We start from the raw sequence: 19,264 nt of genomic DNA, 5'->3' as shown, positions 1-19,264 counted from the left end.
CATGGCATGTGCTCTAGCTAATCTGCAAATACTGTAATTATGCTGGACGCTGATAGATTTGTCTGTGGGCTTCTGGTCAGGATCCAGATGAACTGCTGAAGTTGCTGCTTTATCATCACAAATGTTCTGCACTTCTTGGCAATTCCCAGGCCTAGACATGATATTGGAATTTAATGAGGTTCCACGCCCATATATCCCACTGGGATGTGTTAGGATAAGTGCAAGTTCATCTCCTTTCATTCATGGGTTTGGGGAAAAAATGTATATGCATGAAATGTTCTCTAGAAACTGTGTTTCAGCTGACTGTTTGCCACTGTCACTGGCCTGGGAACCTTGCTTAGTTGATTAGTCTGTAGTCAGAGGCTAAAATCATTGATTCAGTACTTAGCATTTTTTACCTGTTTCCTGCCTACAATTTATGTCTATCTTCCTTTCCATTCTGCATATAGGAGATTTTGATCACAAGGGGGCACCAAATGAGATAACATAAGCTTCATTTAGCTTCATCTCTAAGGTGGCCATAATTCTATCTTCCTTACCTTCCAAGTCATTGTGTAGATCACATTAGCTAATGTATATGAAAGCACATAACTGAAAATTATGAACCACCTGTGAATGTAAGGCACCTAAAATTATCATGAATATTAATAAATGTTAGTAGTTGACACTTAACAATCATAAAATCAGAGTGAATATATCCATAGTCCATGACAAATTTTAGAATGGGGGACAACCATGACTCCAAATTCATATCCTAATGAAAGTAAGCCAACATATTCAACTTTGAGCATGAAATACATTACCTAAAGTTACTTCCCGCCTATCACATTCCAAATAATACATTTGGTGGCAAGACATATTTGAAAATAATACTAAGAACAGTCTCCAGCAATCAAGGTATCTATAATCTAGATGTGTAAGGCAGATTGACAATAATTATACCAAATAACCAAAATTATCCCTTTATAAATAAAATGTAGGTGGCAGGACTTTATTTAATTTCAATTTTATTCATGTTTTTAATACACAATATATTCATGTTGTTCAAAATGTACAAAAGGTATACAGTGAAAACTAACCTATCCACCACTATTCCTTAGCCACCTAGTTCTTCTCCTCAGAGGAAATCACTGTTATGAATTTCACATGTATCCATTCAAAAATATTCTATGCTTACACCAATTTATAAATGCATAGCACATGTGCATGCACACGTATATTTTTCACAAAAAGGATAGTATTATTATGCACACTGTTTAGAACCTTGTTTCTTTCATTGAATAGTGTATCTTGAGATATTTCATGATAGACATACAGATTTACCTCATTCTTTTAAGTAGATGTATCATAATATATCACTATATAGAAGTAACATAATATTATTAACCAGACTCCTACTGATGGATATTTTGGTAGTACTCAACATTTTGCTATTTCAAACAATAGCAAACAACAAAAGTGAACATCTATTGTGACTGGGTTTTGTATACAAATATTTAAATTTTGTCTAAAGCATATTCTTTGTATTTCAAATATTTAAATATAAGGGTATTAAAAATAACTGAAATATTGAAAAAATGAAGACTATGGATATTAAATTTGCATGTCTGCCTATATTATGCTACAATCAGCTTAGTTAGAAAAATAGATCACTTAATTCCGTAAGGACAAGACACATTACAGGTCATCAACAAAGATTTATTGGAAAAATGAGAACAATTCACTAAAATTTTCCTGAATAGTTTGGATATCAGGAAGATAAAATTAATGTTATGTAAAGCTCTTCTTCGGTGCCTTTGTTTGTTATCCACAATTTTTTGTGTGTATACCGCCAAGTTTGTGCATTTCCCTAGCCTTACCTGGGCTTCCCAGGTGACTCAATGGAAAAGAGTCTGCCTGCAATGCAGGAGACCCAGGTTTGATCTCTAGGTAGAGAAGATTCCCTGGGGAAGGAAATGGCAACCCACTCCAGTATTCTTACCAAGAGAATCCCATGAACAGAGGAGCCTGGCAGGCTACGGTCCATAGGGTCACAAAGAGTCGGACACAACTGAAGCAACTTAGCACACAACCTTACCTATCGTGTGCCCAACTCTTGTCTCTCTTTTTCTTTTAAATATCTTTGCAAATATGAGATGAACTTCCCTCATGTCAGCAAGAATTCCTAACCAATCAATTAACAATGCTTTAATGATTATCTCTTACATGCCTAGCCCAACTCTAGGTCGCTTGTGAATTACAAAGAAGTATAAAACATTTCCCCTAGATAGGTAAGAGTCTAGCTGGATAGATGAAGTAAGGCATAAATACAGAGATAATTAAAAGGAACTCAAGATATAAATATTAGCATTACATAAAGTTTGTCATAAAGCATTTTATATCTATGTGCCAAGTCCTTGCATTTCTTTCTTCTAGGTGACTCTCAAATTTTCCTCATTTAAAATAAAAAACATTTCTCTAGACTTCAATATTCTGACTCCTTATCCCCTCACTGCAGCATTGTTACTGAATCCTCTTAAGCTGTTTTTCCCCCCAGACCTTTGTACATATCAAGTCATTTGTCTTTAGATAGCACTAAAGATAAATAATCTTTTAGATAGATAGTCTTTTGTTGCTATTTTTCCAAAACTCTACAGTAGTCTTCTAGCCTACTATATCATGTTCAGATTCCTCTGCATATGTCTCAAGATCCTCTAGAAGTGAGCTCAATTATATCAAGTGTTATTTCCAATTAATCCACATCATGAACAACTTACTTTTACCCCACCCCACTCAACTCCTTCTTACCAGATTGTTCAACTTTAATCCCAGTGTGCTTGCTAAGTGAAAGTTGCTCAGCCCTGTCCAATTTTTTGTGACCCCATGCACTATAAAGTCCATGGAATTCTCCAGGCCAGAATCCTGGAGTGGGCAGCCATTCCCTTCTGCAGGGGATCTTCCCAACCCAGTGATTAAACCCAGGTCTCCCACATTGCAGGCAGATTCTTTATCAGCTGAAACATCAGGGAAGCCCTCTAATCCTTGATTTATGTTATTAATCTTTCCTGTGTTTCTCATTCATTACTCTGCCTTTCCAAATCTTTTCCACTTCTTATGGTCTGTGTGGAGACTCATTTCCTTCATAAAACTTTGCCCAACCTGACAACAAATATTGACCTGTCCTTTCTCCACTCCTTTACCCCGTATAGCTTTAATTTCTTTATCTGGCTGACATGGGTCTTAGTTGAAGCCTGTTGGATGTTCACTATGCATTACAGCACTCAGAATCTTCAGTTGCAGCATATGAGCTCTTAGCTGAGGCACATGGGATCTAGTTCTCTGTTCAAGAATGGAACCCAATTCCCTGAATTGGGAGCGTGAAGTTTTAGCCACTAGATCACCAGGGAAATCCCTCCACATTATAGTTTTATAACTCAAATGGTACAATGTTTTATTAAGTTGTCTTCTTTGTTCTTTAATATCTTTAGTTCATGTGCTGCTTCTGTGTTCATACTCCTAGGTTATACATTGAATGCAAAGATGAAAATTTTGCTTCTTTTCCCTTAACACTTAGCACAGGACTTAGTGGGAAAAATATATTTGTTCAGTGTTTTTGATCAATTATCAATTATACTAATGAAGTTACCAGTGTCTTTTGTTATATTGTTTTAAAGATTGAGATGGAGAGTGAGGGATGGTTCAGAGGTGCAGAAGTTTCAATCCACCAGAAATGCTCATTAGGATTCATGTCACTAAGACTATTTTACATGGGTCTGAAGATTTAATGTTTATATGATTATACTTTTAAAATCTCTATTTCTTGACACTCACAAGCTTATAAAACCATTCAAAGTAGATATTCATTTGATCTTGCTGGAAAGTGTAACTTTCAAAGTAAGTAGCCAATTTACAGTGAATCAACAGCACTCTAAATGTGCTAGGAAATGAATTTGTATGGATAGAGTAACAACTCATGTAGGAACACTGTCTGATAAATGTTTACATGCTATCAAGTTTACAGACATTAAATACCATACAGGGTAGAATCTTTCTCATCCTGTAATTTATTTCAATTGTTTCGTTACCTTTTTTCATTTTCTCTTCTAGCTTTACTCACAGACAAACCTCCCAAGCCATTGTTCCCCATGGAGAATCAGCCAAGTGTTATAGATGTCCAGCTGGGTAAGTCCCCTTCAGGAAATAATAGATCTTAAACTTGCTCTCTGTTAACAGATGGAGAAAATTGCATGAATCAGGAAAGGTTTACTGCTACTGTTATTTCATGCAAATCAATTTGCATCTGCTCATTTATAACCCCGGAGTTCAGTGCAATAGCAGTTTAAGGAAATGAGTTTTTATTGCATCAAGGAATGGTAATACTAATTGGTTACACTGGGTATTTACTGCGCTATAGGACAGAGCTTTTTGACTCTGTGATTGATAGATTCCTGGGTGTCACGCATTGGTGATTGGTACAGAAAACTTTTCATGCTTGTCCATTCAAAATTTTTATTCAGAGGGCATTAACTCCTGGAGAACAAGCCCTTTTTCAAAATAAAACAGCCCCTCAGTACAACCTTTAGAATGATTTGATAATATTATTTCCAGTGGCACAATTCAGGAATATTTAAAACTTCACAACTTGTTTTTAGGTTGAGATCTTGCATATTTATGAATAATATGGTGTAACAAAAAAAAATACAAGTTGATTTATGGTTACTACTGTCTTTTTACAGACTGAAATAAAGACACAAGGTATTGAGCCTCTTTTTGAGTCCCTTACCACTAATCCTTATATTCCAAGAACTTTAAGCTTAAATCTCAGAGACCTGCTAGTGTCTCTTTCAAACCATGTCCATTAAACTACATTCTTTAACATCTGTGAGCTTTTGTCTATCTTGGGTTTTGTTCTATTCTTCACTTCAGATAATTTCTTTAATACCAAACAAGATAACTAGGTAAATATGCTGGCAAAGTTATTAGTTATACTTTGGATATGTGACATTGAAATATGTGACCACAGTGGTACCTACCAATTATATAGCCAGGGAAGATGAACTGGCCCCAATATTTCACTCACTTTGGAAGTTTTTGACTCAAACTTTGATCTTTCCAATTCAATTTGTATTTTTATAGGCTCGTTTATATCTTGAAAATATGTGAGAGATTCCTCTAACCTATTCTTAAGAGCTTGTTCATTTTTATAAAATGAAACATAGCACATTATAGTTAATGCAGCCTAGCCATATGAGTAGCAGAGTTAAATATTTTAAGAAAATACAAAATAATAAACATGTTGTCAAGAGTGGGCTGTGAAAATGCTGAATATTCTGTAGATAATGTCAAAGTATTAGACTATCTCCCTTCCATCTGCAGATAATGTCAAAGTATTAGACTATCTCTCTACCATCTGAATATTTCTTTGTAGAGTCTTCCACATTTTGTTAAAGCCGAATCTAGATGTGTGGACACACTCTTTCAGTAAGTTTTATTTACATCTGTCCATTCATACTGGTATAAAATACCTCAAGAGTATTTGGTGGTTTGCCAGGGGTTACATGAAACAATAAAATGACCTTGTATCATTTGTTGAAGATTCAAATGGATAAGTTATTTTTATATGAAAACATGAAATAAGGAGTAGAAAGCAAAATTCACACAACCATTTCAAATAAAACATGACTAAATTTTATGTTTGTGACCTCTAGGGAGATGCTTCTTCATTTTCCTCTGCCATTAAGCAAACTTCAACAGAAAAGTTTGAGGAATGTTGCTCTAAAGTAAGGAAGGAAACTTTTGTAGGGAGTAAATTTCATCATTCAGACTCACTGGGTGTCACACTTGTCTGTGCTATTCAGGACATCCACACACATATACACATATATATACACATATACATATATATACATATTTATTTATTCTAACTTAGATATATATGCCAAAATAACTCAACAATATCACCCTGTGAAAGCACTAGAGTAATTTGCTTCCAATTTACATTAGATGCAAGGCTGAACTTTTCAGTTTTTATATTGTTACATAATTTGGAAACAACTTTATTGACAGAAAAGTGGAAACCTGCCCATTTTTCATTCCAGAAAGGCTGTTTCTCCAAGATGCTAGCTAAATCAACCGTGTAATTCAGAGAAAGAAAAACAAAATCAGTTAAACAAGATATTTGGCATTCCAAGGAGCACATGACTGGTTAATTTTAAGTGATTTTAACTTTTCCACAGATTTATTTAGTACTGTTTATTCACAACTGGAAATCATTTTGTATTGTAATTTACTCATGCTTCAATTGTAAGGTGATGTTAGGAGCTCTTTAAATGTCAGAGAACTCTTCAGTGTTGGTGGGGGCTCTGTAGTCAGAGTGATGAGGGCTTAGAAATCCTAAGCATAAAATTGAGCTAGAGAAAGATAACTGGGGTGATTGGACATCCTTCTGTACATCCTGAAAGATTCATTAAGGTCTCAAAACCTCTAGAAATTATTTTCCTTCATTTTTTAAAAATTTACCAATCACATGCAGCTTCAGATATCCTTAAAACTAGAACTAAAATGAGAACTACCCAAAATATAACAATCTGAACTAAATGGCTAAGGACATTACCAAGTTCAGATTTGCCAAATCCCAATATTTAAAATTTTTGAGATAACGTTATAGTGGATTAAAGCTAGCCCCAGATTTTTTCTCCTATCCCTACCATTTAAATGTAGTTTCTCATTCCACTCCCCTTGAATCTGGTTGGTCTGGGAAATACTTGACCCATAGAGTATGGAAGGAATAATATTTGAGGATATTGGAGGCTGGGCCAAAAGAAATCTCATAACTTCACTTTGGGTTCCTTAGTCTGATCTGAAATTACCATGCTGTGAGAAACTCAAGCCACATGTAGAGGCCCTAGAGGATGAGATACCATTTGATGAAAGAAAGGTCAACAAAGAACCAAGGAACCAGACATGTGAGTGAATGAGTGTGAACCCATGTTGGAAGTGAATCCTCCAGTCCCAGATGCCCTGACTTTTAAGTTCAGAGATAAACCTTTGAACTGAACTCTTCTTAGATTTCTGACCCTCAAAATCATAAACAAACAAAAAAGTTTATCATTAGCAACTAAGTTAGGTGTAGTTTGTCAAACAATAGATACACAGAGCCAGCATTAATTAATTTTCTTCAGAATATTTTGAATTCTGTTTTCCCCATGAAGAAGATTCTCATGCAGGCATTTTATGCCAAATTAGAAATATTGTAGGAGCTATTTAAGTATCAATTTCAAGACTGCTTTAAAAACATGATCTGGAATTATTATTTACTTTGTGATTTTTTTTTTGAGGATTACAATCAATTTTCAATTCTGCATATTTGTAAAGGCAAGCCAGTAAATGAAAATTTGGGGTTGAAATGAATACTTTTTATTGCATGGAGTTGGCATCAGTACAGATATTTTGTTGTGTCTCTAGAGGAAAATAAACATCTTGACTTTCTCTCTCCTATAGTGTAATCCATTAGTCATCCACAAGATTCTAGAAATTTACATACTTTTTGCTGACATAGTGATGACAGTTTGGTTGTTGCTAAATTGTGTTCACATTGTGATGCTGAAAGAAGATTAATCTTAACCAAATAACTATGTATTTTGAGATGATAAACATGTTCTTAACAAAATAATATTAAAACTTTTGTTTTCACAAAGCAAGCCTATTCAGTTAAAGCTGCTTGTGGCAATGTATGAAATATAAAGACAAAGGCAATGCATAAAAAACACACACAAATCCAATTTGGTCCTATAATCTTCCACTTATTTTCTCTCTCTAAAGGTAAATTTAGCTTTTAATTTGATGAATAAACCTTTGCTATACCAGGGTTAATTAGGTTTCTGGCAGTTGAAAAGGAATATATTTTCAATGGTTTTATAAGAAAAAATAACACTATCACAGTATATTAATTTATATTATATTATGCTTTAATATCAAATTATTAAAACATCATAGAGGCATCTGCCCCACTTGAAGTGTGTTGATGCTAGGTAGACCTTTCTTTTGGATACAGCTTTTTTTTTTTTTTTTAAGAATCCAAATGCATGCTTTACAAACTGTAACAGTCCTAGAAATTTTAAAAAAGCCATGAATACATGTGGATGGAAAGATTTGAGATGTGACATTTAATTTCAATTAAGAGTGAATTTGGAAATGTACTCTGTTCTTCTCATTGATGATGATAGCTATTTTTCCTGGAAGTTTCCTAAGACTTAAATTACCAGTCAGTGTTATGCATAAAATAGATATAAACACTGTTTATTTTCTCTTTTGTGTTAAAGACTTAAAACCTTGGGGTCTAAATTATATAAGAAAAACTCAGACGAGTGGAATAATTACAAGCTAATTGAATACCAGATGAATCTGATCCAATACCAAAGATTCTCTTTATTTCTCATCTATCTCATTCAAGATTTATTTTATTTTTACAGGCTGTGTAAATTCATATTTAATGACTATATTTTGTACTACAGGCTCAAACTTTCTCTGTGTGTATAAGGAGTTTTAATCTTCGTCAAAAATCAATTTCACCAGCATACCAGTTTCTACTGAAAATTATATTAAGTCCCCTAAGAGACCACTGTATACTACAAGAGAATAAGGGAAAAGATAGTATTTAATGCAATACTTAGGACTACAAGGAAAAAATAAATAACTAATTGAACCCTGAATTAAGAAGTTAGCTGTTCAGTCAAATCTTCCTTTTTCTTTTTTAACTCGATTTACCTTAAAACAATTTTCAAGTTCTTAATGGATCCCAAATACTGTGTTAGATCCTAGGAATATAGAGACGAATAAATTGAGGGCCTTGGCCTTAAGGTGTTTCTAAGTCTAGTGGGGAAGAGAGATGTGTAAGTAGAATTGCAATGCAATATGATAACAGCTTGGGCATCCCAGGTGGCACTAGTGGTAAGGAACCCGCCTGCCAATGCAGGGGACACAGGAGACATGGGTTCGATCCCTGGGTTGGGAAGATCCTCTGGAGGAGGGCATGACAACCCATTCCAGTATTCTTGACTGCAGACTCCCATGGACAAAGGGGCCTGGCGGACTACAGTCCATAGGACTGCAAAGAGATGGACAGGACTAAATCAACTTAGTATGCATACACACATGATAATGGCCAAAACAGAGATGGGAAAAGAGAGGAATGATTTTTTTGTGGCAGGACCTCATAAATTAACAATTCCATACTCTTTGAGGTTCACTCAATATAATGACAAAATGTTGTAGCCTCATTCCAAGTACTAAATTGTTTTAAAATAATCAAAAATTGCCAGGATATAATATATTATAATGCTAATTTATCCACCATTTCTTCAGTATGGTAAATACTGAAGATGGAAACTTAGGATCTCCCTGAGCCTCTTCAGTTTAGCAAAATTAGTCAACTACTTCTAAAGTTGTCATAGAACAAATAATCCAAAGCAGGTCACCAACCAACTGAGTTAAAATGTCAAACCACAATTAATATCAATATAAATAGCAATATATGAGTATTCCATTAGCTGGAATCATATATATGCATCATGAATCACATTATATGCATGTATATAATGCTGGTAGCAAGGGATTGCTTTAAATTACTTTAATTTTTGTATATTCCTGTGCTTTTTAACTTCAAATAACTCCTTGAAAACTTTCATTTAATCTTGAATAAGTGAAGACTTTGGAGAGGAAAAGGAAGGGTATCATGAGTTCACTTAGCATTCTTGGCACACACAATTGGAGCTGGTTCATGGCAGCATTCACTGTTCCTTGTAGATATTCTAGGGTTAGTGAGCTGTTTCCAAAAGATCTGTTTTTTACAGGATAACATGTACAAGCTTAGCCTGAGATATCCCAAACTGCAAGCCATTCTATTCCGCAGATTGTACAATGTTTGCATTATTTACAGCTTTGGAAATTCTGGGCCAGCTTTTTCCATAAGAGTTGGCTGTCATATTAATGTTTGAGACTGACACTGGTTTACTTACTTTAAATTTATATAACTTAATCATACTTGTTTTGAGCCACTTGATAATGAAAAGAAAAATGTTAACCCTTTACTTAAGATTTATCTTTAATATAGCAAGTTAATTATGAACACCTTAGGAATAACATAATTGTTGACCAGAACTCTATTCCATATATTGCTATTTTAGGGCATTGCTGAAGTTTATGCCTCATTGACATATTAGCATAAACTGTGGGGTGTTTCATCATACTTTCATTAATGCCAATATCATGATTTTATGCATATTAAAACTTATTTGAGAATTTGCTATGTATAGACACTACAATACATATTTGTACATACACTGTTTTATTTATTCCTCACAAGAGCCCAAAGTAGTAATAGGTATTGTTGAACCATTTTGCAGGTGAAGAAACTCAGTTTCAGACAGATAAAATAACTTTCCTGAGGCTACATATTTAGTAAGCAGTGAAAATGGGATTTCAATCAGATTTGTCTGATTGCAGTTTATTACATTTTTATAGCATACTGAGTATGGTAACTTTATCTAAGGCCCCAAATTATATCCTCAAAAAAGCTATCAGGGTAACAGAGACATTTTAGTAATATAATAACAACTATAGCAATTGTATTATATGTATTATAACTGCACATGTAGTAGAGATTATTTAGTAATAGTTCTACTACTAATAGATATTATTGTTATAATAATACTTAGTAGTATTATTTAATAATAACTCTACTACTCTTACTAGTTTTTATTGCCAGTAGTATTAAGTAGCAGTAAAAAGTGAAAGTTGCTTAGTCGTGTCTGACTCTTTACAACCCCATGGGCTGTATGGAATACTCCTGGCCAGAATACTGGAGTGGGTAGGTGTTCCCTTCTCCAGGGGATCTTCCCAACCCAGGGATCAAACCAAGGTCTCCCGCATTGCAGGAGAATTCTTTACCAGCTGAGCCACCAGAAAAGCCCAAGAATACTGGAGTGGGTAGCCTATCCCTTCTCCAGCAGATCTTCCCAACCCAGGAATCAAACTGGGGTCTCCTGAAATGCAGGTAAATTGTTTAAGAGCTGAGCTACCAGGTTATCCATAGTAGCAATAGAGCTATCATTTAGTGATTGCTTACCATGTACTGAGGCTTCCCTGGTGGCTCAGATGGTAAAGAATCTGCCTGCAATGCAGGAGACCCAGGTTCAATCCCTGGGTCAGAAATGTCCTCTGGAGAAGAGAATGGCTACCCACTACAGTATGCTTGCCTGGAGAATTCCATGGACAGAGGAGCCTGGTAGGCTACAGTCCATGGGATCGCAAAGAGTCAGACAGGGCTGAGTGACTAACATTTTCACTTCTCACACTACTATATACTGACACTATATTAATACTTTATATGCATTATATCATTTAATCCTCCCAATAACTCTATGAGATAGATGCAACTATTTGTCCCACTTTTAAGAGAATCATTAAGATATTTTTCATATACCATAGAGCTGACTGACAAATCATATATTCCAATTATTTCTAATATATTCAAAGCTGTGCAATCCTCACCACAATCAATTTGAGAACATTTCAATATGCCCCCTGAAACTCCAAACCCATTAGCAGTCACTTCTCAGTCCCCTACCTTCACCCCTACCACCATCTCTAGGCAATCCACTCATAATTTTTCTTTATAAATTTGCTTATTCTGGACATTTAATATAAATGACTTTGTACAACATGTGGTCTTTTGTGGTTGACTTCTTAACATATTGTTCTCAAGGTTCAAGCATGTTGTAGTTTATAACAGTACTTCACGCTTTTTTAACTGCCAAATAATATTCCATTGTATGGATATAATAAATTTTATTTACCCATACGCCAACTTAAGGACATTTTTCTTGTTTCCTTTGTTTGGCTATTATAAACAAGTCTGCTATAAATAGTAGTGTACAATTTTTGTGTGTGTGTGGACATATGTTATTATTTCTCTTGAGTTATCATTTATACCTAGGAATAGAGTTGTCAGATCTATATTTAACCTTTTAAGGAATTGCCATATTTTTTTTCCAAAGAAAATACACTATTTTACATTCTCAGTGGAAATACAAAAGCATTCTAGTTTCCACATCCTCACCAATGCTTGTTATTTTTCGTTTCTTTGATATAGTTATCCTAGCAGGTGTTTAGTGGTATCTTATTTTAGTTTTGATTTATACTTCCATAATGGTTAATTATGCTAAGCATCTTTTTATGTGTTTATTTGTCATTTGTATGTCTTTGGAGAAATGTCTATGGCCCATTTTTAAAATGAGAAAATTTGGCTCAGAGATGTTAGTAAGCAGTTTATAAATGGTGAGACCTAAGTTGACACTCTTAACACTTACCCATAATGTCCATTAATGTTAGTTGTTTACACAGTCTCCTGGGGGCTTAGTTTTGTTCTCTTATTAAAAAAAGGATTTTGGATAGAAGGCAAGTGATCCTATATGAATAAGTTAAAAGAGTATCCAGTGTGAATTAATTCAGTGGGAAAATAGAAATGAGTTAAAAAGCATTATTTTGAATTTTTGACCATTGTAACACATGCCAAAGCATATTTTCAAATGGCAAAGTAATTCGGAAGCTACAGGCATACCTGAAACAGGCTATGAAACACAAGACAGTATAGAAAATCTTTCCAAAGGCATTTACACATAAATGACCAGAAAGCTGAATGTATGCTCCATCATCTGAACCAATACCAAGAAATTCATCTGTGTCACTCAATGGTACTAAGGATAGATTAGAGACTAAAAAATACATTAGGAAACTCTCTGCTTTTGGAACTTATTAGGAATATGTATCAACTAAGGACACTATTCTCCAATAATGTGTTCTGTCTGTGTTAATATAAATGTCATCAGCTTTATACTACTTTTCAACAGTTTTGTCTTCTAACCCATTTTGAGTAGTGGCTAGTGTATGCCTTTTAAATATCTGAAAAGGGAAAAAATAAAGCTACATTCTTTGACTATGTCTCAACATCCAACATGAACTGGGGGAAAAAGAATAATTTAGGTACCGCTTCCAACTCAAATAGCATATTTTATATAAATACAGGTGGATTTCATATTATAGGTAAACTTGTAAAAAGTTGAAGGAAATATCATGTGGGTGGTTCACCTGTAAACACTTTTAAGTGTCTTCAGAATTGAAGTGGAAGGGTGGTTTTTCATTATTTGAATAAGTCCCTTAATTATTTTCTACTCTTTATTCGTCCAGATGTGGCTTAAACTTTGGAATATCTTTTGATTCCTTGTGTGTGTGTGCTCAGTCATGGCCAACTTTTTGAGACTCCATGGACTCTAGCCCACTAGGCTCCTCTGTCCATGGAATTTTCAAAGCAAGAATACTGGAGCAGATTGCCATTTCCTACTCCAGGGGATCTTCCCAACCCAGGGATCAAACCTGCATCAGTTGCGTTTCCTGTACTAGCAGGCAGAATCTTTACCACTGCACCACCTGGCAAACCCTTAGAAATAGTTTTTTTTCCAGAAATCACATAGAGCTATCAGGAGTGGCATAAAAATATCTGGCTTTGTTAACAGGTACATGTGTTGCTGTTAATTGGAGAATATAAAAACCCTCTCTGCTTTCCTCCCCATCCTTTCCCTAATTATCTCTTGTACCGTTACAGTAGACAACCGCAGATCATACTCAACACAAAATAAGGGACAGGCAAGAGGTCTGGAGGAAAATCTCAGAGGCCTCTGATGCCATAGCTGATAGTCTAGAGTCAAGGTAACAACCTGAAGGCTGGAAGCTTACGACAAGGTGGTGAGAAAATAGGTCAGGTGAAAGAGCATGCCAATCTTGGGTTCTTAGCAAGGTGAGAAAGTGAGACTGAGAAGCCATCCAAAAATCAAGCAACAAATGGATACTGAAAAGTTAAAGACAGTGGCATTAGACCTGTAAGAATTGACACTGGATTTCCATACTGTCACTGGGCATGTGTTGTGTTCAGTCATTCAGTTGTGTCCTCCTCTTTGTGACCCTATGGACTATAGCTCGCCAGCTCCTCTGTCCATGGGATTCTTCAGGCAAGAATACTGGAGTGGGTAGCCAATTTCTTTCTCCAGGGGATCTTCTTCCCGACCCAGGGCTCGAACCTGCATTGCCTCCATTGGCAGGTGGATTCTTTACCACGGTGCCACCTGGGAAGGCCACTGGGCATGGTCCCTCAAAAAGAATGTTGGAAAGAACTGGGGCTTAGAGAGACAGGAGGACACACCTGGTAGTTAGGAGCAGTTTAAGAACACATGGGTGAAAAAGGAGTACCATCAGAAAAAGTGAAAGGCAAACCTAGCCTGAGACCAGTTCTAACAGAAACAGTCTAGTTCTGCCAGTATCTGAATTTTAAAAATTGGATTAATAGTGTGTGCATCATGTCAAAAAAATACAGATTGGTTTTATTTACAAATGCAGTATCAACCCAGGAGCTTCTATATATTGATATTTTGTGTATGCTTTAAACATTTGTTTTCCATGAATAGCAGCTTTGGTCCATGGAGGGCCTGTAACAGTTTGCTTTCCTTAGTTGCAAATGTGTTGAGAGTCCTCCCACTGCTATAATGATGATTTTCCACTTAGTAGCTAAGCTGTTTGATGAGATTCTTTACTTGGTGAGATGATGACAATGGTATGATGATGAGTCAGCAAAGGAACAAAAGGAATGTGAGCAATTGTAATGAGAATCTGCCATAAAGGAGAGGGAATTCTGGTTAAGGCCAAACTGAAAATTCCTTACTCAATTATGGAAAAGTGTTGTTATTTGGAGAGGAAAGAATTGTGACAATTTTAGGTAAGAGAATTATAGAAGGAAAAGGATTAATTTTAATAATCATGTCTCATGTTTATGTAGTATACTTCTCTAAGTAAATCAAAGCTTTTTTTCAGGTACTCTTTACTTAATTTCTTTAATATTTTTGGAAAACAGGGTGAGTCTTTATTAACCACTGACACATGGGGAGATCAAAGTTCTTTGTGACACCCACAGGCAGTTTAACTGAACATACTAGTGAGGAATCAGCTGGATTGGTAGTGAATGAATGCCTAACCAATTATCAGACAACTCAGAATTACTATTGACTTTGCTATTAAATATGTACAAATGTTTAGCAGGGATGATCTACTAGTCACTTCTGGATGTTTTGCTATTTTCTATTTCAGTCTAGTCACTAGCTTGCATACGTATATGCATGTTCAGTTGCTTCAGTCATGTCCAACTTTTTGTGACCCCATGGACTGTAACCCACCAGGATTCTCTGTCCATGGGGATTCTCCAGGCAAGAATACTAGAGTGGGTTGCCATGTACTCCTCCAGGAGATCTTCCCAACTCAGGGATATAACCCAGATGTCCTGCATTGCAGGCAGATTCTTTATCCACAGAGCCACTTATAACCTGGTAACAATTGTTCTCATGAGTGAGCACTTAGTATATCAGACTAGGTCTTAAACTTTGTAGATTGGTAGCCTGTGTTTGCTTTTTGGTTCTATGTGTTGATGTCTGGTATTTTACTTTTTTCTTTCTTCTGATATGTGAAGTGTTCTTAAAGAGAACATGAGCAAAAACAAGATGGTGCTAGCAGAGGTTGCATGTTAAATTTTGCAAAAGATGAGGGGGAGACCCTGCCTTCATACAATGTGTAGAAATAGCTCAGTAAGAATGGAAATTCTCATTTGTCAAAGGTGAGTCTATGGTTCTGTTAGTTCACTAGGTTATTATTTCTTTTAAACCTTCTATTAACAGACTTCTGTCATGTCTGTGTATGTCAAAAAATAATTATATTAATCATCTTCCAGTTGTCTTCTTCAAATGTGTTGTTTTATTGTATTTAATCTGCTCTCATCAGCATTTTAACTACATCCCAGTAATCTTTATTCATGGCAAAAGGAAATAGTACATATTTATTTGATTCTACAGATCTGGAAACCAGTGTCATATCCAAAGTCACTGAACAGTTTCTGGTCTTACATTTAGATCTTTAATCCATTTTGAGTTTATTTTTGTGTATGGTGTTAGAAAGTGTTCTAGTTTCATTCTTTTACAAGTGGTTGACCATTTTTCCCAGCACCAGCCCAGGTGGGATACATGAGTCAGGTGCTCGGGCCTGGTGCGCTGGGAGGACCCTGAGGAGTCGGGTGGGGAGGGAGGTGGGAGGGGGGATCGGGATGGGGAATACGTGTAACTATATGGCTGATTCATGTCAATGTATGACAAAACCCACTGAAATGTTGTAAAGTGATTGGCCTCCAACTAATAAAATAATATTTAAAAAAAAAAATAAATAAAATAAAGTTTAAATCATTTCTTCCTAAAAAAAAAAAAAAAAAAAAAAAAAAACAAAGTCACTGAACAAACAGACCAAGGCCATTCAATATAAAAAACCTCCAAAGTCCCCTCCCTATTTAAAAAGGTCTCAATTTTTATCTTTTCTTTTCCCCTTTCCTCTATTTTAGGAAGAAGAGGTGCCATGAATTCTTTCCAAATTTAAATTATCTACTCTGGTCTTGATTCCACCTCTTCCCACATCTGTTGTTACTTATCGATTATTCTTTCTTTGAACTGCATTTTTAAACTGTCTCCCAAAGTACAAGACTAATTTTTATCCCATACTAAACAAAATACATATTTGAAAAAAGCCACTGTCTGTATCCTGCTTCCTCTTCAAGATACACTGTCCCATCTGTATTTTTCCTGTCCATACCCAATTGCTTTTATACATAGATCATCTGTTTTACCATATATCATTACTTTCCACCTTACTGAACCTACTTCAATACCATAATTCTATTGAGACTCATCTCTAAGTTATTTAATTACCTTCATATAATTGTCTAATTTTGTGGCATCCTCTATTGTCTCTTTAATTTCAGAATCATTTTACACATTTTGGCACTGTTGAGCAAGTTGTTTTCCAGTACCATATTGGCAAATAGTAGATATTTAGTGTGTGAAGAATACCTTCTTTTCATTGAAGTCTACTGTTTACTATTCTAGTTCTTAACCTAAATATCTGGTTTCTTCTCAATTGTTCTTTCTGATGTCTCTTCCTACAACTACTTCATTGATTGGTGTTAGTAGAAAATAGGATCAGTACAAGTTTAAGCCATAAGGATAATTTTTAAATATTCATACATTTACATTATGGAAATATGGATTTGGCTAACATATATGCCTTTATTAAGTAAGAGAGAAGTGCCTGCTTTGACTTATTTGGTAAAGAGGAATGCCTATTCTAAATTAGTGAAAGTTTTAAGAAGGGACTTTCATGCTGAACTAGGGTTATTGATAAGATTTATCCAGTCATTAAGATATTAATTAAACAACCACTATGTGTAAGGAGACACGCAGATGGCTAAATGTGGTCATAGTCCCTATGGAGACTAGAATTTAACTGATGTGACTGAGATAAACAAAAAATATAGGGTCTGAGGTAACATCAGTAAGATGATAGAATAGGGAGCTTCAGAACTTGTCCCTCTTCAGAAACACCCACTTAACAATAAATGATCCAGAAAGCCTTTATGAAAACCCTAGAAATTAGGTAGGAAGTCACAGTACTCCAGACAAGCTCAAATCCAAGAACAATTACATTGAAAGCGTAAAAAATCATGCTTCAACTATGTCACCTCCTCCCCAAGTTGGTATAGCTTGCAGTTGGGAAGAAAAACCCAACTTACATCTTCTCCCTTGGGAGAGAAAGAGAAGAGTAGAACATATATCCTGTGTTCCAGCTATTGGTGGGACTTAGCAAAGGACTGGTTTCTATCTCTCCTGACACAGGGTACTGATGAGGAATCAGTATACCTAGGATGCCTAGGGTTCACAGAAAATTAGAGAGCCCAGTGGCTTGAGGCACTGCAAGATAGTGTATTACAGGCAGACACCAGAGGGAACAAGACACTAGAAGCTCCAGGAAAACTAGTGACCATAGCAGGAGAAAATGCATTCCCAGAAAATTTTTAGTTCTTAGAATCTCTAGACATGTTTATTAGTGAAAGTATTTCCCTATATGAAGATTTTCTGTGAACACTGAGAGTATGTGGCAGCCTTGATGGAAGGGGAGTTTGGGGGAGAATAGATTCATGTCTATGTATAGCTGAGTCCTTTTGCTGTCCACCTGAAACTATCACAACATTGTTAACTGGCATACTCCAGTACAAAATATAAAAAAAAATTAATCAGATGAAAAAGAATGGGAGAGATGGGTATGTTTTAAAATGCATGGATAGCAACACAGAGTCTCAGGGCACACAAAGAAATAGAAAAACATATCCTAATTGAAGGAACAAACAAAAAAAAGTCTCCAGAAAGCAATCCTAAAGAAATGGAGGTATATGGATTATCTGACAAAGAGTTAAAAATAACCATTATGAAGATGTTCAACAAGCTCAGGAAAATTATGCATGAACAAAGTGAAAATATTTACAAAGAATTAGAATTTTTTTAAATGGAAATTTGGAGCTGAAAAACACAAAAACTGAAGTTCCACAGTAGACATGATCAAGCAGAAGAATCGGTGATCTCAAAACAGGTCACTGAAATTATCTAGTTAAAGGAGCAAAAGAAAAAAGAATGAAAATGAATTTTTAAAAAAGAGCCTGAGACTTATGGGATACCAACAAGCAGATGAGTATATGCACTGTGAGAGTCTCAGAAGGGGAAGAAAGACAAAGGAGAAATTTTATTTGATGAAATAATGGGAGAAAGCCCCATATCTGGGAAGGGTAGTAGATATTCAGATTCAAGAAGTCATAAAACATTACAAAAAGGTGAATCCAGAGAGTCCACACCATGACAAGTTATGAGTAAATTGTCAAAAGTCAAAGACAAGGAAAGAATTTTTAAAGCTACAAGACAAAAGTGGCTCATCATGTACAAGAGTCACCCATAAAGCTGTAAGTGAATTTCTCAGTAGAAACTGTTTAAGCCAGAAGAAAATGGAATGATATATTCAAAGAGCTAAAAGAAATACACAATTGTCAACCAAAGATACTATATCCTGTAAAAGTGTCCTTCAAAAACAAAAGAGAAATAAAGACTTCCCCAGATTAACAAGGGTTTCCCTGGTGGCTCAGATGGTAAAGAATCTGCCTGCAATACAGGAGACCCAGGTTCTATCTGAGTTGAGAAGGAAATGGCAACCCACTCCAGTATTCTTGCCTGGAGAATCCCATAGACAGGACCTGGCAGGCTACAGTTCATGGAGTCACAAAGAATCAGACATGACTGAGTGACTAACACACACACAGATTCAC

At 35.5% G+C, this 19,264-nt stretch overlaps 1 protein-coding gene across 1 annotated transcript in view; it reads left to right on the top strand.

Annotated features, from left to right (window-relative positions):
• The window catches only part of IL1RAPL2 (interleukin 1 receptor accessory protein like 2), a 607,533-nt gene that overhangs the window by 285,675 nt on the left and 302,594 nt on the right, over positions 1 to 19,264 (top strand). The window contains exon 6 of the mRNA XM_065916802.1: positions 4,087 to 4,161. Coding sequence (XP_065772874.1) covers positions 4,087 to 4,161 — 75 coding nt within the window. The remainder of the gene's footprint in view (positions 1 to 4,086; positions 4,162 to 19,264) is intronic.

This window comes from Muntiacus reevesi, chromosome X (genome assembly GCF_963930625.1).
Source record: "Muntiacus reevesi chromosome X, mMunRee1.1, whole genome shotgun sequence".
Classification (NCBI taxonomy): domain Eukaryota; kingdom Metazoa; phylum Chordata; class Mammalia; order Artiodactyla; family Cervidae; genus Muntiacus; species Muntiacus reevesi.
Note: the sequence above shows the minus strand (reverse complement) of the source record. Positions and strands in the feature narration are given on the sequence as shown.